Source organism: Medicago sativa, chromosome 2, assembly GCF_051527215.1.
Source record: "Medicago sativa cultivar Bolivia chromosome 2, Bolivia_mono, whole genome shotgun sequence".
Lineage (NCBI taxonomy): Eukaryota > Viridiplantae > Streptophyta > Magnoliopsida > Fabales > Fabaceae > Medicago > Medicago sativa.
In genome coordinates, this window is record NC_140750.1 from 11,378,325 (window position 1) to 11,400,903 (window position 22,579).

At 32.6% G+C, this 22,579-nt stretch overlaps 2 protein-coding genes and 1 pseudogene across 3 annotated transcripts; 2 read left to right on the forward strand and 1 right to left on the reverse strand.

The window, feature by feature from the left end:
• The first annotated feature begins 8,644 nt into the window (after positions 1 to 8,644).
• On the forward strand, positions 8,645 to 10,301 carry LOC146944524 (putative aspartic proteinase GIP2). The gene has a single exon (XM_085742891.1). It carries the CDS (start codon positions 8,716 to 8,718, stop codon positions 9,556 to 9,558), a length of 843 nt encoding a protein of 280 aa, XP_085599017.1. The 5' UTR covers positions 8,645 to 8,715; the 3' UTR covers positions 9,559 to 10,301.
• LOC146944525 (putative aspartic proteinase GIP2 pseudogene) lies at positions 10,301 to 12,403 on the reverse strand (annotated as a pseudogene). Its single transcript, XR_015025956.1, has one exon. The product of XR_015025956.1 is annotated as a putative aspartic proteinase GIP2 pseudogene (transcript).
• Positions 12,404 to 18,853: 6,450 nt separating this feature from the next.
• LOC146944526 (putative aspartic proteinase GIP2) lies at positions 18,854 to 20,363 on the forward strand. Its single transcript, XM_085742892.1, has one exon. The coding sequence runs from the start codon at positions 18,871 to 18,873 to the stop codon at positions 20,170 to 20,172; it is 1,302 nt and encodes a 433-aa protein (XP_085599018.1). The 5' UTR covers positions 18,854 to 18,870; the 3' UTR covers positions 20,173 to 20,363.
• The last annotated feature ends 2,216 nt before the right edge of the window (positions 20,364 to 22,579 follow it).

Below are 22,579 nucleotides of genomic sequence, written 5' to 3' on the forward strand. Positions count from 1 at the left end.
AGGAAAACACACAACACCATATTTTATATCAAACGAACCTCTTCACAAAGTAATTAGTCAATTTTAAATTAGGGTAATGATTACAGTGATTAAAAGTTCAAAAATATCTCAAAAGTAGAGATAATATTTAGAGATTTGCATGTTACATATTAATATATTTCTACATTCGGTATAGGTTCGAAATGGGTATCTATATCTTTAAATACTTGCCAATCATAATAGGAACATATGCTACTATAGATCTTATAAAAAAATCCATTTTCAAAAGATGAATTTGACAATAGTAAATATTTTTTTTTTAAATGTCAATGTAATATATTCTTGGGGCAAATATCATCATGTTGGAGAGATCAAAACAATTGCCCTTTTTTTAATGACAAATGTTAGTAATTAGTTGTTAAATTAATATTACTCCTTCGTTTGAGTTTGACCCAGTACCTCTAACTCCTTAATCCTTAACTCAAATCATTTGAACTACTCAACCCCAAAAACAATTTATTAGTTAGGATAAAAATACCAATTTAAAATAAAATATAGTTGTAAACTATATATATACTTTATATTTGTAAAAGAAAATATTCCCACAAAAAAAAATTGTAAAAGAAAAGATCTTGATACAACTATATAATATTATATTTTTTTACAAAAACTATTAATATTAAGTTATATTTTTTGTCAAAAAAACTATATAATTTATTTAAAGTTACTTTAAATTTATATTGATTTATATATCAAATAACTTAAATACTCACAAACTTTATGTAAATTAATTTTCAATTTTAAATAATATTTTATTAAACATTAACGTTAATTCCTTGAGTAAAAAAATATAAAAAAGTATGTTAATTTCCCGTGCTTAGCACGAGTATTCCGATTTGAATGATAATCTTGGTGACCCGTTATTTTTCCAAGAAAGGGGAATACTCGCACCAACGTTTGATTCAGTTGAGCATGTTAATGAATATATGATGTCACTGATTCCAGGTGAAGAGAAAGAGTATTTAAGCTCTGATTTTGTTTGTCGATCGGGTGAAAATTCTGATGTCCAAAGCGAGTGGTTAACAACGGAATTTCTTAATGGTATCAAGAGCTCTGGAGAGAAACATCGATCAGGCCAATGGATTGTGTAATGGTGCGAGGCTGACAGTTACACATTTAGGGAAGAGCACGATAACTGCTACCCTAATTACAGGAAAAGGGACGATACTAGGGTATTCATTCCCATGATGAATCTTATTCCGAGTGATCCAGGACTACCCTTCGAATTCAGGCGCATGCAATTTCCATTAACGCTTTGTTTTGCAATGACAATAAATAAAAGTCAGGGTCAATCTTTATCTTGGGTGGGAGTTTATCTTCTTAAGTTCGTGTTCACGCATGGACCACTCTATGCCGCTGTCTCTCGAGTTACTTCTAGAAAAGGTTTGAAGCTGCTCATCTTGGATGAAGATAATAATGTTTGCAAGGAGACCACAAATGTTGTGTATCGTTAAGTTTTTCAAAAAGTATGATCATTGGTTATGTTTTAGAATTGTTGTTGCTATAATTTAGAAAACTAAAGTTGCGTATTGTTTGGAAGTTGTTTTTTTTTTTTTTAAATTTCTTTGTAAGGCGTACTGGTCATTACAGGCCATGCAATTTCTATATAAGCAGATCCTCCTGCCATTGACTTTTAATTGATGCACTTTTCAGGTATAACAATACATGGAACTTTTTTTTATATCGTTGTTACCCTAAAATACAATATTTACATTAGACCATTGGTTTTGTAAAAAATAAAAACAAATAACAATCGGCGTTTCTGTAGCCCAAACTATATTTATACACACCCGTAAAAAATTTAACGTTTGCATTCACAGACTAGGTGTATACATCTGACACTAGGCATGGCAATGGGGGGGGACGGTTTTTACCTTCCCCGTCCCCATACCCAATTCTCATATACTTACCTGTTATTCTACCCATACCCAACGGGGATGAGAAATTGAATCTCATCCCCGTCCCCGACGAGTTCGGGTATCCCCGCCCCATCCCTGTCCCCGCATTGAATAATTTTTTTAAATAAAAAAGAGAAGTTTTTTTGCATCCCTAAGAGAAATGTTGTAATACATTATCGAACAACATGCTCACATTAACATTTGTTAGATGAAATGATTTAGTTGATCCTTTAAATATCAATTGTAGTTTTTATTAACATGACAATTATCAAACAAAATAACATGGCATATCAACATAAAGTAATTTTTTACATTTGGGACGGGTATGGGTTTGGGTTTGGGGTGGGTACCTATATACCCGTTACCCGTCCCATACCCGTGTTTTGAAATCGGGAAAAACCCATACCCATATTCAAACCCAGTAAAAACGGGGAAGACCCGTCAAATTGAGTTTGGTTCGGGCGGGTAACCGCGGGTATGGATTTTCTTGCCATGCCTATCTGACACTGACTATTATATAAAAAAAATACAAATTTTGTAGTTTTTATGATTAATAAAATACATTATGTCAACAAATAATAATATATAGTACGTCGGCATATTTTTGCAAAAATATTACATATGTTAAGTTTAACAATGAGTACATCTTATACTACAAATAATTAGTATAAATATAAATCCAAATACTTTAATCGTTATGTGCAATGTTTAGATATTTCAAAATATATACAAAATTAACAAAATTAAGATGATATTTTTTTACATATCAAATTTAAATTATAACCACACTTATAACTTTAAGATAACATAATATAAAATCTATACATTTGATTAAAAAAGTTTTTTATTTCCCGTGCTTGGCACGGGTCACTATACTAGTTTTACCATATAATTAAGAGATTTTTTTGTTTGTTTGAGGGAACCAATTTAAGAGACTTGTTAGTATTGTGTAAGTTCAAAAAATTGAATGCGGAAGTATGGAATAGAACACATATTAGTAATGTTTATTTTTAAATAGCCAATAATTATAAAAAAAATTAAATTTTTTTTTTCGATTCTTGCATATCACTTCTCATAATTTTACCATATTTGGTTGTGATAGGATTGAGAATCCAACTGAGTTTCTTATTTTTTCTCCATTCGTATCCGATTAGTCTGTTTCCTTTACTTTGTGGTTAGTTTCTTTATTATCTTATCTACAAGAGTCCTTGAACTGATCAAATTGTTGCCGCAATTTTAGCTTAATCCAGTTATGAAATCTCTATATAAATAAAGGACTCGAGTTACTTCAAAAGACACACAAAAAAGTTCTATTGAATTACCAAGAACTCTTTCTCTCTTCTCCCTCTTTATGCTCGATGCATTTTTGAACAAATTCTCCCCTCTTATTTTCTGTCCTTTATAAATTAGGAGTGTTCTTAATACCATAGTACCTTTTGAGGTATATCGTCCCTTCATAATTAAGAATGGTCATAAGAGCATAGTCGCTTTGATAATTTGTGTTACTTCAAAATAAAGAGTATTTTCAAGATCAATAGTCCCTTTTGAGGAATAATGTCATTTTGAAGTTAATAATAATCGTAAGAGTATAGTCCCTTTAGATATTTTCTACCCTTGGAGATGTTAAAGGTTATATTGGTGGTAACACCATATTTGAGTGGTCGAAAATCACAATACCATATTTGGAGAAGTTAGAGGTTAGAAAGATGGTAGCACCATATTTGAGTAGTCACAATATCATAGAAGAGTGGTCATAGTACCTCATTTAAGTGGTTTCAATATTAAATTTAAGTGGTTTTAGTACCATATTGGAGGAGTAATTCTAGAGCGGACCCAACAATTTTGTAAGACTTTGAGACAGTTGTAGTTGGACTATTTTATTCTAGAGGCGATGTGGTAGATATATATAGTCTGTTTGCATAATCTTTAGGCAATACCATGACACGTTTTTAAGAGATCAACTAGTTGTGACTCAACCCAATAATAATTTCGGTGGCTGGAAAAATATTTTTCAAAATAGACTTAGAAATCCAAGTATAACAACTTGGAAATATAAAAACCCATAAGGATAAAAGACTATAGAAATACATCTTTAGTTACTGAATCTGCATTCATTGCTGAGATTATTTCTGCATTAACTGCTATTGAGATTACGGTTGGAAACTGATTCCAAGCTAACTAGGTTGGCTTTCAAAAATGATGCTTTGATTCCTTGGACTTTAAGAAACAGATGGATGAACATTCAAGAAAGGATCAAAGACACGAACTTCATGGTTACTCACATTAGGTAGGGTAATACTTGTGCAGATATGGTTTATCCAACTTAGGTCTTAATGTTTCAAGTTTTGTTTGGTGGCAGAATGCACCTAAAAATATTAGAAGAGATGTAAATACAAATATGTTGGATATGCCCAATTTATGGTTTGTTACCTTCTCAAAATGTTAGGGTTATATCCCACTTTTCTCTTTTGTATGTCTTTCTTTGGTTTTAATGATATTGGGTAGTGTGCTTTGCATTACTCTTACTTAAAAATAGAAAAAGAGTAGAAGTTAGTTTTATTAATTTTTTGTGAAAAAAATTAATCCATCCCTCCTTAAATATAATTAAGGTCGTCTTAAAAAAAAGGCAAAAAATTAAATCGGAGGTCCTTTATCTTATTTAATTGTAACATATAGGTCTTCATTCATTTTTCTATTTAGTGTTTTTTAGGGAACCTTTTTCTTCTATTTAGTTATTTATGTATCGATATACCTTCAATTATTTTCCATTCTTTATCTCTCAAAAAAAATAATTTATTTTCCATTCTTTTTGGTATAGCCTTCGTCATGCATCAAAATATGTTTGCCGCCAGCAGTATAATGTCACGGTGTTACGTCTTCTTTGACGTCATTAATATATGCATAAAAAACACCACAAATAAAAAATATATGCATAAAAAAAGGCATTTCCTTCGATAAAGACAGACAGCTATGAAAAATGATGCACATGTTAAAGACATAACAAAATATAATTTAAAGTGGAATAAAAAAAATTAAGGCTTAAATGCACTTTTGACCCCCTATGTTTCAAATAGTTGCGATTTTAGCCCCCTAAGAAAAAAAATGGATATTTTGACCCCCTATGTTTTGACCCTCTTTTGATTTGCTGATTTTGACCAGTCAACGCCCTTGTGTCAAGTCCCTTTGCTGAGGTGGCATACATGTGTGTAATTATTATTTAAAAATTAAAGGAAAATTATTTTTGCAATTTAAAAAAATAAAAAAAGGATGGAATAAAACCCTCTGCATCATTCAAATCACCATTCAAAGCACCATTCAAATCACCTTCTTCAATAAAACCATGCATCAACGTGGTGAAAGTTTTCTCATCAGGCTTCAATTCGTGATTTGCCATTTCCTCAAGCATCAAAATTGCAGGCCTTAATTGATGTGCTTTACACAAAGCCTTGATCAAAACATTAAAAGTTGAAACATCAAGAACAACACCCTCATTAACCATCTTCGAATGAAGCATTTCAACTAGTTTAAGTTTATTATCCTCAACCAAAGCATTGAGGGCAATATTGTAAAAATGGGTATCTAGTATAATCCCTAATTCATTTTCCAATATCTTAAGCAATTTTTCAATTTCATGGAAATTGGTAAAACTTTGGATAAGGGTAACGAAAGTGGTGGCGTTTGGGACGGAACCAGAGGATTTGAGTTGTTTGAGAAGGGTTGTGATGGAATCGAAGGAAGAGGATTGGGTGAGTTGAAGAAGGGTTTCATTGGGAGGGAGAGGGTGGTGTGTTGTGGAAGAAGGGGTGGTGCAAAGAGTAGGGAATTTGAAGGTTGAATAGGAAGAGAAAGATAAGGGGGGTGTTGGTGTTGAATGGAGGTGTGGGTTTAAGGTGCGAGGAAAAGGGTGAGGGAGAGAGTGAAGTGGAGAGAGTAGTGTCATTGAGACAATATTACAAACATCAAACATGCGTGAGGAGAAGGCTGGATAGTAATTTGCTGGTGAAGTTGGAGGCAGGGAGACTGTGGCAGTGGTGCGGCTTGAGGATGAGGCAGGGAATATATTCCATCCTTTTTTTATTTTTTTAATTGCAAAAATAATTTTCTTTTAATTTTTAAATAATAATTACACACATGTATGCCACCTCAGCAAAGTGACTTGACACATGGGCGTTGACTGGTCAAAATCAGCAAATCAAAAGAGGGCCAAAACATAGGGGGTCAAAATATCCATTTTTTTCTTAGGGGGCTAAAATCGCAACTATTTGAAACATAGGGGGCCAAAAGTGCATTTAAGCCAAAAATTAAAGCAAGAATGCCCAATAAATAACATATCATTAGGCTGTTTTCCAACAAAAAGAAAATATATAGTACAAGACCAGTGTCTATTATTGTGTTTTTTTTTTTTTTAAATAATCCATATTGAAAACTTTAATTCCAAACTAGCCTACATAAAATAAAGAGAAATGATATTTGTACGTCCATTTTGTGACAACTTTTGGACAAACCTTTATCTCTCATACTCACATGATGTTCTTTTCCTCTCTCCCTTTTTCTCTCTCCATTGTTTTTGACCAATAAGAAGTGAGAAAAACAAGGTTGTCATCAAAGTTGTCTTCAAATGGATGCACATATATCACTGCTCTAAAATAAAATTGCCAAAATACTCTACTTTTCGGTTTGCATATTGGACCTTGCAAGTTAGGGTACCTCGCAAGCCAAATAATGCATATGCTTTCTACTATTCAACTGAGTGTCCTTTCGCATGTTTTAGATTTAATTTGGTATAAGGAGCTCCTTTTAAGATATCTTTATTTGTTTGGCGTTTTTTACGTAATCGGCTTCTTATCAAGGATAGCCTGTTTAGACGAGGTATCATCAATCATGATCGCAGTTTTGTGTAAGTGGTTGTAGTGCCTTTGAATCGGCAAATCATTTGTTTTTTTAATGTAATGTTTTTAGTGCTATTTGGCACCTTATACGTTGTTGGATTGGGATATTTTTTCTGTCAACCCTTTATGTATTTCAGACCATTTTGTTTTGTTTGGTCATTTAGCATACATTTCTAAAGTTCAATGATCTATCTCGCACGTCATTTGGTTCTTTTGTGTTTTTGTAATTTGGAAAGAGAGTAACAACAAAATTTTCAATTCAGCAGCTCTTGGGCAAAATTAAGTTACTCTCTTATTGGTGGCAAAATATGCTAATATTGTTTTTGGGTATCATAGCCGATGACTTGCCCCTTTCTCTTGTTTGGACATTGTTTAATTGCTCTCTGTTAGTTTTCTCTCTTATCATTTTTTACTTGTTCCTTTTATAAACTCTGATGTTCTTCTCTAATATATCTTGTGCTACATAGAGTGTTTTCTTGTTGGTAACATATTCCATTCTGATTCGCTAAAAAAACATTTTTTTAGTTAAAAATTGAAAGTCGGAAAATGAGCTCTACGTGAGATTGAAAGGGTATCTACTCTTATGGATATAGAGGCTCTGAGAGTAAAATGTTGCAGAACTGACTTTTTGGAAACAATAAATAAAAAAATGGGGCAACCAATTGACCTTAACGAAAATAAAAAACTAACATTTTATATTGCTCTTGATTTGGCCCAATCTACTCTTACATACGAAGATGCTATATATGGTACAAAGAAAATAAAAAACTAACCTCTCAGCCAAATCTTCTTTAATGAATTTATGCCCTTCTTATGTGTTAATTTTAATAAACAAATGCATAAGTAAAACACTACAACATATATGAGATTTAGTAACACTTGAAAAATGTTAGTAAATACAAAAAACTGTTACTATTTAGATTTAGTAATACTTGAAAAATGTTAGTAAATACAAAAAAAATGTTACTATTTAGATTTAGTAATATTTGATAAATGTTAGGTGAAACCCATATTACTAAATGATTCAAGTAGTAGAAGATTTAAGTTTTTTAAACAAGTGATTAGCATATAGAGAGAATACAAAATAAAAAACGAGTAGCATCAATATATTATGCACCCAGTTGATAAAGCATCCAAGTTTTATAATATTGACCGTAATGATGGTCATTGTATATAATTGTTTTCTTGACAGCATTGTATATACCAAAGATGAGCACATTCCGTGAAGATATAAACAATTACAAACCAAAATTATTTTATTAAAGTAATAATACTATAAGCAACAATTGTCCATTCCAGATCATACCAACTACAAAGAAGATTAAAGAGGAGTATTATATATACCAGTACAAATGTAGTCAATTAAAAAAGATTAAATAATGTATCAGATTATACATTTTCTGGCTTAAATGCTCAATTAGTCCCTTAACTTTCAAGTATCGATTTGGTCTCATAAGTAATAAAAGGTCCATTTAGGTCTCTTAACTTTATTTCAAGTATCGGTTTGGTCCCTTCTGTTAATTTAATGCAAAAAAACGTTAAATTTTGGTCCCTTAACTTATTTAATTAGTATTAGTTTAATCCCTTAGCTTATTTAATTAGTATTAGTTTGGTCCCTAACCTTAATGTTTAATTAGTATTAGTTTGGACCCTAAACTTAACGTTTTTTTGATTTAAATTAACAGAAAAGACCAAACTGATACTTTAAATAAAGTTAAGGGACCTAAACGGACCTTTTATTACTTATGGGACCAAACCGATACTTGAAATCAAGTTAAGGGACCAATTGAGCATTTAAGCCTACTTTTTCTTCACATATTCATTTCTATAAAAAGGAACCCTTCACGTACATTAATCACTCATCCATTAGCCATATCATTGAACTCACAATGGCTTCTTTTGCTACACTTTTCTCCTCCCTAATTCTCACAATAGCACTTCTTTCATTTTCTTGCTCATCACAACAGTTCTTCTCACCAGTTGAAAAAGACCCAGCAACCAATCTATTCTCCACTTTACTTTGGGTAGGAACAGAACCTACACATGAATTCAATTTTGTGATTGATATTGGAGGACCAATCCTATGGTATGACTGCAACAAAACCTACAACTCTTCAACCTACAATCCCATCTCTTGTGAATCCAAAATTTGCACTAATGATGCTGGATGCACTAGCTGCAATGGCCCTTTCAAACCAGGTTGCTCAAACAATACTTGTGGTGCTAATATAATTAATCCATTAGTTGATGCTATTTTTTCAGGTGACACTGGCAGTGATGCTTTGTTCATACCAAAATCTAAAATCAAAGTCTCTGACTTTATCTCTGGTTGCACTGACTCTAATGCATTTGCTGATTCTGCTGATTCTGATTTCCCCCTCAAAAACTTGCCAAAAACTAGTAAAGGTATATTAGGCCTTGCAAGAACACCACTTTCATTACCAAAACAGCTTTCATTAGCTCCTTTTAAACTTCTTAACAAGTTTGCTCTTTGTTTACCATCTTCAAACCAACTTGGTAGTCTTTTCATTGTTGGGGTAGGATCTTCTCTTTCCAGGTTTCAACTCACTACTATTCCTCTTATTATTAACCCCTTTAGCACTGCTCCAATATTTACCGAAGGTGATGCTTCTTATGAATACTTTATTGATGTGAAATCAATTAAAGTTGGTGGCGAAGTTCTGAGCTTCAAGTCTTCCCTTTTGTCCATTGACAATAAGGGAAATGGTTGAACAAAACTTAGCACAATGAAGTCCTTCACTGTGTTGCATAGTTCCATATTGAAACCACTTGTTAGAGATTTTAATAAGAAGGCTTCTGATAAAAAAATTAAGAAAGTGGCATCAGTGGCACCATTTGAAACATGTTTTGATTTGAGCACTATTGGTAGGACTAATACTGGATTGGATGTGCCTACTATTGGTTTGGTTTTGCAAGGGGGTGTAGAGTGGACATTTTTTGGTGGAAATTCAATTAGCTAGCCATATCATAACATTAAGCAGCTCATAATGGCTTCTTTTGCTATCCTTTTCTCCTCCCTCCTCACAAGAGTCCTTTCATTTCCCTGCTCATCATCACAATCAAACACTAGTTCCTTTATCTTACCGGTTGGAAAAGACCCTATAACCAAATCTCTTCTATACTTCACTTGGTATAGGAACACCTCGACATAATTTTGATATATTTATAGACCTTGGAGAAGCAATGTTATGGTATGAATGCAACAATTACTACATTTCTTCAACCTACATTCCTCTCCCTTGTAAGTCCAAATTTTGCACTAGTCAAAGCCAAAGTACATTCAGTGAATGCAATGGCCCTTTGAAAGTACCAGGTTGCTCAAACAACACATGTGGTAGCGTGGTAAGCAATCCATTAAACAATAATCTTTTTCCAGTGAAATCCGCAATGATGTGTTGTTCGTATCAAATTCAAAAGTCATAGGACTATTTTCTGGATGCACTAACTCAGATGAATTTCCTGGTGATTTCCCACTTAAAGGCTTTCCAAAAGCTAAAGGGATGGGCTTTCCAAGAATTCCCTCTATTTGTTGTGTATTTGGCTGATGGGAAACAATTTGAATAACTTAAAATGAATGTATAGAGAGCATCACAGTAAATTGCTCCGTTTAATTATCAAAGGTCGCCAACAACAAGAACCCAATACAATATATATCAATTGGTCAAATACTATAATCAAATAACAGTTCTCATATTTGATCAATTATTAAAAAAAATCTAAACATTGATTAATGTATATTAATTCATATATGATACAAGGAAAGTGAAGATAATATAGAACATCTCAATCCAAATATGTTATCTTGTACCATACATATACCAGCACAGATTTAGAACGTAATGAGCAAACATTAGTTGACATTAATGGAAATGTTCCTACCTTGATTCAGCGCATTCGTGACCTAAAAAACATGAGTTGGCATGTTCATATCAACCATACATGGCGTGTAGGAAACAGATCAGCAGATTGGCTAGCTAATTTTAGTCTATCTTTGGACACCTTTGATTTACATATGATTCCTCCTAGAGAGCTTCAACGTCTCCTTTTTGATGACATTTCTGGCGCTTGCATGCCTCGGAATGTTAGATTAATCACTTAGTTTTCTTTTTCTTGGGCTCTGCCCTCTTTTTTGTACCAAAAAAAAAAAATGAGCCAACAATATTTATGCAACACAAAAAAATAATGAGAAAGAACAATAAAAAAAACTTCCCACGATTAAGTACTAGAGGTAAAGTTGAAGTTTGCACAAGTAGTTTGTCTGGACAATAGGGATGAGCTGAATCCAAGTCTTAAATTATGCAAATCAAATTGCAAAAAATTGTCTTCTAACTGATGCCCACCAATAACAATGGAAGTTGTTACTTCTACACCTCCATCTACAAATGCAAGACAATAAACTCCATAACTCACTTGGACCATAGAATTTGCCCCAAACATCCTCCAAAAAACATCCTTATTTTGAAACACAAAGTCAATTGTTGGCACTGCAGGTCCAACCCTTGTAACACCTAAATCCTGCAAGTTAAAACATAGCTTAAAAGGCTTTACTGGCTTAACTTTTGGAACATCTTCAAATTCTTTTTCAAATGCATCAACAAAAGCATTATATATAGATGTTTCCATGATTGTGTAAGGATTTAATGTGCTGATTTTTGTTCCACCCTCACCTTCATCACGAATGGACAACAATGATGTGTTTAATGAAATATGTTTTTCATTGATTCTAATAGCTTTCACTCCAATGAAATATTCAGCTGCAGGTCTTCCATGGAAAATTGGCCCGGCCGAGTTATCTGGATTTTCGATAAGTGGGGTAAAGATAAGAAATTTGGAAACATCAATCCCAGGAAGGAAAACATAAGGGCCATCACCAAAGAACAAAACACCACTAGATGTTTTTGAAGAACTCAAACATATTGCAAACTTTGTTTGGAAGTTGAAAGCAGAAGCAAAAAGTGAAGGTAATGAAATATTACTCCTTCCAAAACCTGCCATGCCTTTGACTCCACTAGCAAGACCTTTCAAGAGATCTGTTCTACCACATGTGAATAGAAAGTTATTTATAGTAACTAATTTACCAAGATTTGATCCATCAGTTGAATGGATTGCAACAACATCTAATGCAACCTCGCCAATTTGATTGGTGCGAGTAAGAATGTTATTTGGAAACAGATTACATGTGTTCATGTTGCATCCTGGTTCAGATAGAAAGCAGTTTCTACAAGACTTTGATCCGGTTAACGAGCATTGTTTGGTGTTGCAATGAACAGGGTGGTAACTTGATGAGACATAACCCTCATCACAATTTATCCAAAGGAATTGACCACTTAGATCTAAAGTTAGTTTGATAGGAACAAGAGGTGTTCTTTGGTGAATTAGTGTAACATATTGGCTAGTGGCATAGTCTCGAGTCACTGGAAGAACAAGTGCATTGGGTTGAATATGTGTAGAGGCTATTAAGGGAGAAATGAAGGTGAAGAAAGTATAGAAGAGAAGGAAATTAGAAGCAATTCTTGTCATGTCTGAGATTAAGAGGTTTGTTTCTGACTTTCTGTATGAAATGAACAATTCAGGTATAATAATGTCATGAATCAGAGTTCATAATACTTTTTCTAAGGAAAGTTCATAGTACTTTCTATAAATATATTCTATTGCATGATTTCATCAGTTTCAGTACGTTGACCTACAACATGTGAGTTTTCATTTATAAATGTTTTGACCACTGAATCAAAGAGATCCACCAAATGTTATGGTACATTGTCCACACTAAAATCCTTCACAAGTCACTTTCAAAACACAAACTGAAACTTGTGCTAGAAGTTTGGGCTCAGAGAGCCTTATGCTAGAAAAAACGTGCAAATCATATCAAAGAACAAAGCAAACTTCATACACATCAAGCATCGTGTTCAATTTTCTGGTGTTTTTTACATACAAAAAGTAGTGATAATTAACAGCTTCCTGAATTTGGAAAGCAATCAAGACAAGCAACCAACCAACCTAAAGACCGGCTTGGAATTAATGGCGATAATTAAAAAAAAAAAAAAAAGAAGCTATTTTCAGCTCATTTTTATACGCACTCCAAGCTTATAAAAACAACTTATAACATATACAAAAACTATTTAATTTTATCTTTTGTTATACATAAGTGCTTAAAGTGAATTTAGTTTTCATTAGAATTAATATAAGTAAAATTTGATAGAGTAAGAGACCTTTTTAAAATAGGGTTAAATATGTTTTTGGTCCCTATAAAATGGCGACCTTCTAAGTTTAGTCCTTACTTAATTTTAATAGCTTTTTTAATCCCTACAAAAAAAAATTTACTTATAATTTTAGTCCCTGCTAAAATAAATTTTGTTTAATTATCCTTAAACTCTTAAATTTTTTAACGATTCTTTTTATACAAGTTTAGAACACTATGAAAGGTTCATTTACTAAAATCTATAATTTTTTAACATGAAATAAATTAAATATGAATTTTTTAAAACGACAAAAGTTTAAGATATAAGTAACAAAAATATGGACGTAGAAATCAAATTTTTGCGAGATTTTTTTCGGAGGACCTTTTAATAACGTTCTTAACACGCCTGTAAAAAATTGTTGAAAAACTTAAGAGTTTAAGCATAAATTAAACAAATTTGGATTGAGTAAGGACTAATATTGAGTACATAAATTTTTTGTAGGGATTAAAAATGCTATTAAAATTAAGTAAGGACTAAACTTACAAGGTCACAATTTTGTAGGGACCAAAAACATAATTAACCCTTTAAAATATTCATAAGAAAATAGACTTATTCAGTTATTTGAAAGTGTTTTACAATGGCTGAAACTAATTTGATCATCATTTACTCGATTAAAATATACCCTTTTACTCATATCTTTATTTTATGAGTATTGTTTCCTCTCTCTCTCAAATAATTAAGGGGTGTCCCTAATATGGACCCTTTTAAATAGGTCCAACCATGGACCTCTTTCCTACAACCGGTTATACCAGGTCATTTTGTTATCCAGTAATTTTTAAATCTTTTGAAATGAGTTTTTTCGGTAGGCTTTCTTTCCTTTCCCATATGACTCCACCACTACTGCTATATTAAACAAAATTACCAACAATAATAATTTCAATCAAATTCAGTTTTAGCATCTTTTTAGGGTATGCATTTGGAGCAATTGTTGGAGTAAATGGTTTATTAATTTCAGTCATTAATGTAAATATTTCTTTATTAGTCAACAAACTGAAGGTGATTCCTGGGTTTGTGAAAATCAAATATCAGTCAACAGTGTTAGAACTTTTTTTTACTTCAGATTGAATGAAGTCCTGGTTACATGGACACGTTCTAAAGTTAAATTTTCATTCCATGGCTACTTAAAAGTTAAATTCCACTTTCTAAAGGCTAACATTTCCTATTCAAACTTCATTTTTCCTCTTTCGAAACATTCATCACTAGATCTTTTAAGGGTGTGAGTTATTAAATCAAGTTATGGATCAAACCATCTTACCTCCAACAACATGTAATCCTTTTTGAGCTCTCCCTTGTCTTAACAAAATGCAATTCTCTAAGAAAAAAAGTTAGAGAGAGATTCTAAAAAAAACAAGTTAGGGAGAGTGTGAAAGTGACACAAAAAAGCAAAGAAAAAAGATATGAAATGACCTGCTGTATCCTGTTAAACTAAAGAGGAGCATGGTTGGATCTATTTAAAAGGGTCCATATTAGGGGCACCCATAATTAAGGGTAAACTAAAAAATGTAATTTATTTTGTATTTTGTTTATGAAATAAAAAAAATACACTTAACTACTATATTTTTAAAGTGTTTTTTTTTTTTTTTTACAAAGCTAATCAAAACACCAAAGGAAAAGAAAGAAAACAAAAAGCCAACTCTAGGAAAGAAAGTTCCTATGACGTCATTCCTAATCAAATCAAGAATGTCGCGAGGAGGTGATGAATGGATTAAACACTCATCATTAGAAGAAGCTTTTAATTTGGCCATGAAATCTGCGCATATTTCCTTCTCTGAGACAGTGCTGGACAGAGATTTTTATGCTACTAGGGTGAGTGACCAGTACTTCATGATGTATTTGAGCCTCTCAGTATAGTCTCCCTTGGCCCAACTTCTTGTGCAAGATCCTTGCTGCCGCTTAAACTCATTTCGGCACAAAAAATCTGCTGATATACCCCTCAGTAGCTTAAGATATTTTTTTTTCAAAACTATCAACAATGAACTAACGTACGTAGAAGAGCATAACCTAATGCTTTGAACCTGTAACTCTCGAGTTTGGACAAAATAATCAAAGCAAGTAGACACAATAAAATATCATTAGGTTGTTTTCCACCAAAAAGGAAATAGTACAGGCCTGTTGGTATCACACAAAAGTAGAGGACAAATATGATTGTGTGGTGGTAACTGGTAAGTGGAAGATAATTAGGTTCTTTATATTTTGGTTCTAGATAATTAGGTTCTTTAAATTTATGATTATTGGTCGATTCCTACTTGGATTTTTTTTTTTGTGTACAAAAAAGGATAATCAGGTCTTAATTTTTTTTTCTTTATTCAAAAGATAATTTCGTCCATAAACAATAAAATTAATATAGTTTGTTTTTTTTTTAGGTTATTAGAACATATATGAAGGTGATATTTTTTTTTTTGGGTACAAAAAGAGGGACTACGAAGGTGAATTTGAATCAAGATATATAAATAAACCGCATTTAAGGATGGAAAATTAGAACAATCCACTCCATATACATGCCGGCCCCTAGGTGGGTTGGCCCGTAAAATACTTCATCTGTGTTTTGTCCTCAATCGCATGTAACGTCTGAGGTTGACGATGCAAGGAGTGGTCTGGCTCATGACAACTTCTATGCAACCGAATCACATTAGAATGAGAGGGATCATGAGATTGTGCAGGTATGAGAATGCACGGTTGAAGGAAGACTTATAGAATTGTTTGGTACTACCTATACCAACAAGATACGTCTTCTTTTCGATAACACATTAACAGTTAAGCGTGCTTGACTTGGAGTAGTCTTTGGATGACTGACATTTTGGGGAGTTTTTCGAAAAACGTGTGAATGAGGACAAAACACGCTGAAAAGACTCGTGTTGATTTGTGGGGTCAGTCGACAATCCTGAAAACAGACTGAGATGTTACACCGTGCGGTTGAGTCGAAAATAGTCCAATATATCCAAACAAAATACGTTTTCGGATTGAATTGGTTCGATCTTAAACACATCTAATTGACGTTAACTCAATATGAATAAGTTATGAATGTCGTGTTAGTTTATTTCACAATAAAAAAAAACCTAATTGACGATCACACTATATCACACTCAATATATAGTGTCTCTTGTCCCTCTTTTAAAGAGTAAAGTGTTCAAGTTGAAAAAAAAAACCATAAGGAAATATTTGTTCTTCATCTGTCTCTTTCTTTGTGTTTTTTAGTACCACCCACATTGCTGAAGCTAGCAATAATTTTTTTTTGGTGGTGGCCAGGGTTCGAACCCCGAACCTTGCATATTTTATGCATTGTCCATAGCAACTGAGCTAAGCTCACAATGTCAGCTAGCAATAAATTTACAAGAGGGTCAAATACATTGAAGAAAAAAACATTTTAAAAATTGACGTATTAAATAAACTTATAAGCAAAACAAAACACTAGTTTTACTTATATAAATGTAAATCTTTAAAAAAAAAACTTATATAAATGTAAATTAAAACAGCACCGAAAAAAAATGAGAATAACTATTTAAAAAATATTGAGTTCAACGATGCTTCAAAGAGTCGAATTTATCTATGATAGATTTTGTATTAAACACATAAGTAATGTCTTTCCACCACAAAATATTAAGTCATTTGCAAGAAACTTATTGCTAATAAAGTTCTTTTTTGTAGTTGTTGAAGAGTCTCAAAATGTTAAAATAAGACCAAATAAATTTATCAATTATGTAATATTCTTTTAACTTTTATTTTTGACAAAATTCTTTTAAATTTTATGTTTCTATCAATTTCAGACAAATAAATTTATTTGGAGCATCTCAAAAAGTTAGGAAAAAAGATCAAACTAAACTAACTAAGTAGCTGCAGTTAAACAATAAATAGGATTCTACCTCCATAAATAGTACTCAAAATCGAATAAAAACATATTTTGACTTAAACCACCAATATGACTGAAACTTCACCCTTTCACAGAGAGCATGGAGATTAAATATATATTATTCGTGTTACAACATATAAAACATATACTTCCCCTAAAACAAAATTTAAGAACATCGGATACCCATAACTAGGGGTGTTCAAATCCAAACCGATCAAAAATAAAACCGTAACTGATCCAAAAAACCAAGAACCGTAAGAAGAACTGAATACGTTTGGCTGCATTTGCATATTGTTTTGCAAAAATCGCTAGGATCGGATCGAGTTTCATATAACTTTTTCAAAACCAAACCAAACAAAATTGTACTGCAAAAGTAAATTTTATTATTTATTTTTTATTAGTATTATATATTGCATAAATATATTTCTTGTTGTATTTTTATTTTATATATTGTATTAATTTGACCTATATTATCACTAATTCATATGTTTCAAATATAAACGATCATTTTCATTCTATAATATTAATTTTTTAATATATATATATATATATATATATATATATATATATATATATATATATATATATATGCGTTATATTTTACATCGAACCTATTATTTTACTGTATATGTATAATACTAATATTAATAAAAAAATTCATATTGCAATTTGGATGTCAAAAAACCAATCCAAAATAAACTGCATCTATAATTTGGATATAATTTTTATTTTAGATCGGATGATTTTTTACCTCATAATTGATTCAAACCGCATTGGGAACACCCTTGTTCATAGCTACCTCATGCAGGCCCGACCCTGAGGGGGTGCAAACAGCTCAACAGAGCTGGGCCTCCCTCAGCCATGAGCCTAAAAAAAAAAAATTAATACCCACTAGTACTACTGCCCTTCAATTTTTTTTAACACCCCCAGCCATTTTATGTCCCATTGTTTTAGCCTTTTAGGCCTATTAGAATTAGGTCCTCTTGCTTTTGGTGTTAGGTGGGGGTTCCTTATGTATACGGTAGTCATTTTCACCTTTGGGTATACCGCATATATACGACATCTTATATTTATCTTTTAAAAAATATAAATAGAACATTGCTCTTTTAAAAAAAAAAATACGTTTTGATTTTATCACTGACCTCTTGTCATTCCCAGAGCCGAGCCTCCGAATTCTTAGGGACGGCCTAGACCTCATATTCCTATTAGCATCGTCTCCTGAATACCGAAAGGCTACCATCAATAATTCATTCATCCATCTAAATTCCTCACACACAAAAATCATCCATCTAAACATTTCTAATATCTTTCATAAATCAACATATGGTCCATCTTAGATTCATCAAAATTTTATGTTTGTTTTCCATGTTTATAGCATCATTTCTAATATCTTTCATAAATCAACATATGGTCCATCTTAGATTCATCAAAATTTTATGTTTGTTTTCCATGTTTATAGCATGTTTAGGAGAGATGTAGGTAACCTTAGTAAGAAGGTATACACGTGGCAACTCAACTCCAATTGAGAAAAAATCAAAGAAAAGCAAAGATAAGATAAGCACGTTTGCATCACAGAGTGTGATCGAGTCAGCAAACCAAAACTACACACTAAACAACAAACAAAAAACAACTTATAATTATTCACATTTCCTCAAACCCTTATCCATTCCCAACCCATAATAGCTTATTTCAACTAAACCGCGGCGAACCACAGCCGACACCTTCCTTCTTCAACTTCCATTCTCATTTTCCAACCAACAAAACCAAAAAAATGAGAAATGATATTTTGACAACCACTTTTTGACAACTTTTGGACAACTTTCTCTCTCATACTCACATGATGTTGTTATTCTCTCTCTTCCTTTTTCTCTCTCCATTGTTTTTGACCAATAAGAAGTGAGAAAAACAAGGTTGTCAACAAAGTTGTCATCAAATGGATGTCAAAATATCATTACTCCAAAAAAATTTCCACTCTCTTTCCTTCTTCTTCAATGGCTTCTTTTCCTTTCTCTATTTTCCTTCCCCTCTTATTCTCTCTTCTCACCATAGTTTCTTCCTCTTCAAATTCCAATTTTCTTCTTCCAATCACAAAAGACAAGACAACACATCAATATATAACAACTTTTTCTATTGGCACCCGCTTTGTTCAAACAAACCTTGTTGTTGACCTTAGTGGTTCACACTTTTGGGTTGATTGTTCTTCAACAAAAACCTCATCATCTTTGACTACAATCCCTCACCGTTCTGTTCAATGTCTCACTGCAAAAAGTCACACACAAACATGGCTTTCAAGCCTTGAAAATCAAAATCCTATAGATCAAGATAGCCCATGTGAAATTGTTGCTAAAAACACCATCACAGGTAAAGTAGCAAGTGAGGGAAAGCTTGTTGAAGATGTTTTAGCAATGAAAAATTCAATTTTTGAACCAGCCCATGAATTTTCCTTCACTTGTTCAAATACCCTTTTGTTGAATGGGTTATCTAATGATGCTAAAGGCATTGTTGGGTTTGGTAGATCTAGAACTTCTTTTTCATCACAGTTTTTCAATTCAATTGATTCAGAAAGAAAAATCACTTTTTGTTTATCTTCTTCATCTGGGTTTGTTTCACTTGGAAGAAGAAACAAGGTTTCTGAATCTGAAATTTTCAGATCTCTAACATTCACACCACTTATCACCAACCAAAACATGGAATATTTTATCAACGTTAATTCTATCAAAATTGGTGGCAAAAAAGTTTCTTTTAACACCCCATCTTTGTCTCAAGAAGGTAATAGTGGAACTTTGTTAAGTTCTATTGTGCCTTACACAACCATGCAAAGTTCAATCTATGATAATTTCAAAAGTGCTTTTTTGAAAGCTGCTTTATCTATGAACATCTCTAGAGTAGATTCTGTGACACCCTTTGAGATTTGTTTTGGTTCTAATGGAATTGGTGAGTCAAAAACTGGGCCTAATGTGCCAGTTATTGATTTTGTTCTGCAAAGTGAGATGGTGAAATGGAGAATTCATGGAAGAAATTCAATGGTTAGAGTAAGTGATGATGTTATGTGTTTGGGAATTTTGGATGGTGGTGATGAACAAAAGAATCCTATTGTGATTGGAGGGTATCAATTGGAAGATGTTTTGGTTCAATTTGATTTTGATAGTTCTATGGTTGGATTTAGTTCTTCACTTTTGATTAGGGATACCAGTTGTTCTAATTTTAGATTTGGTTCCATGGATGTACAATCTAGTTGATGATAATCACTATGGTAATTACTATGGTTGTAACTTATAATAGAGGAGGCATAACACACAGTTTTTTGTTAGGTTATGGTGGTGAATTGTGAGAAATTTTTGTGAGTTTTGTAATCACCTTTTTTCTTTGGTCATTTGGTGTATGTAATGTATATGGTGATGAATAACATTTTTGGTTTAGTGCTTTTTGATATTGCAATGGACTTCTATCTATTTCGTTTTCTAAAATAAAAATGAAATAAAATAAAATTCAACTCAGATAAAGTAAAATCGAGTTACCTTATTTCATATGGGTGGATTGATGTTGATAACATCTTATTATTTTTAGGTCAAATAATAATAATAACATCAATCACCAAAATAGTAATACAAATAGTAATATTGATTGAATTTCCTTAAAACAATAATATGGATTGAATTGATAAGAAATGTGGTAACCAAAAAAACTGATAAGAAATGTTTCTCATTCTTTACCCCCAAGGTCCCATCAACAAAATAATATAGATTGTATTGATAAGAAATGCATCTGAAAGGGAATATTGGTTATGTGAAAAGCATATTTTATTTATCAATGTGTGAAAAGCATATACCACAGAATATCTTGTTTGTATTCCTTCGTGTCCTGTCCGTGTCTCGCAGTTCGCACAGCAGTAGACAAAGAAAAAATATTGCACATGAACAGTTTTCTACAAAATATGACTCATAAAGATAATACCTTCTTTTTTTTTTGTGGTCCACAAAATACTGCTATACTGTGGGTCCACAAAATACTGCTATTATTCAAAATACTGCTATACTGTGGGTGAGGTGGGACATAATTTTAATAAGGTTCCTGTCCTAAGTCCCCTATTATTCAAATTCAAAGGAGTTTAACTAAATACGATTTTTTGTGTTAAAAAATAAAAAAAATTTGTCAAAAAGAATTAAACATTAAAAAAAAAAATGTCAGGCTTGGCTTATTAACAATGTCAAAACATAAAATATCAATGAAACATTTCTTAAAATAATATAACTATGAAACATTAGCATTTTTCTCCATAAAATCTCATTTACTATGTATTACTCTTATTTTTCAATTCTTTTAATTTTTATTTTCCATTCTAACAATGAAGGATAATTTTATAAACCAACTCGTAATTTCTCTTTGCATAAAAAATGAACAATATTTTTAATTTGCATAAAAAATTTCAAAGGTGTTTATAATTTGGGAAGAAGGGAGTAATTGATCTTTGCATTGATGCATAATCATCTTTGAACTTTGGACTGGTATAGAGGACCACACCACATAGACTTTACTATACATTGACTATTCATCACGTCCAGCTCAACTTGAGTGTTCGGGTCACGAGAGTTCCACCTTCAACGTGATTAGCTTAGCATGATCATTCAAGTTGAGCTCTACCCTTCAATATGCCTAACTCAGCTCCACCCATCATCATGCCCAACTCAGCTATACTCTTCAGCATGCCCAACTCAGATCGACCCTTCAGCATGTCCAGCTCAGCTCTACCCTTCAACATACCCAACTCAGCTCAACCTTTCAACATGCCTAGCTCAACTCAACTCTTCAGCATGCTCAGCTCAACTCGACCCTTCAGCATGCCCAGTTCAGCTCGACCCTTCAGCATGCTCAGTTCAGCTTGACCCTTCAACATGTCAAGCTCAACTTGACCCTTCAACATGCCTAGCCCAACTCTACTCTTCAGGTTAACTAGAGCTCCACTTCTTCCTCACGTTATTGTCCAAGTGAAAGTTGTGGTCCTCATAAGAAGTGTTTGACGGTGTGCCATGCGCCCTGCACGGACAAGTGACGTAAGCTTCACGTACTCCAGCTCCACGTGTCATGTATGGAGGAGATGCACAAAGAAGGAGTAGTTGATTTTGTTAATGGGTCTGTACATTCAAAGAGAGGCCTATTAGGTCAAGAAAGTGATGACTATAAAAGATGGCACTTAGAAAGCAAGAGGGATCCATTCATTTCTAGCCTAAAACATTGTATTCTTTACCTTATTCATTTTAGAGTATTCTTGGAGCTTCTCCTAGGAAGCTCCACTGAGTTGCTCATCTATTGTAATTTGTAACACCCCATTTTCCCAATTTAAAATTTTCATAAATAAAATCAGAGTTTTTCATCATAAAACGGAATGTCACATTTCTTAAAAATCATAAATGGAATAAATAATAATTTATCCTTCAAAACGTTCAACAACATAATATTTAAAACTTCGCAGCGGAATAGTTTGACAACTTAAATAATCTTTGGCACAAGGGCCTCAATACAAAATCTCATAAAACTTAGTTCAACATCAATTCTTGAAAGATTCATAAAGTAATACGTAAGGAACAAAAAGTAAAGACATAATCCCATCCCGTTACGTATCAGAGCACCTAAGACACACACACTTGT

Bases quoted from the DNA above. Each gene is read 5' to 3' on its own strand.
- LOC146944524 (XM_085742891.1), top strand. From the start codon at position 8,716: ATGGCTTCTTTTGCTACACTTTTCTCCTCCCTAATTCTCACAATAGCA.
- LOC146944526 (XM_085742892.1), top strand. From the start codon at position 18,871: ATGTCAAAATATCATTACTCCAAAAAAATTTCCACTCTCTTTCCTTCT.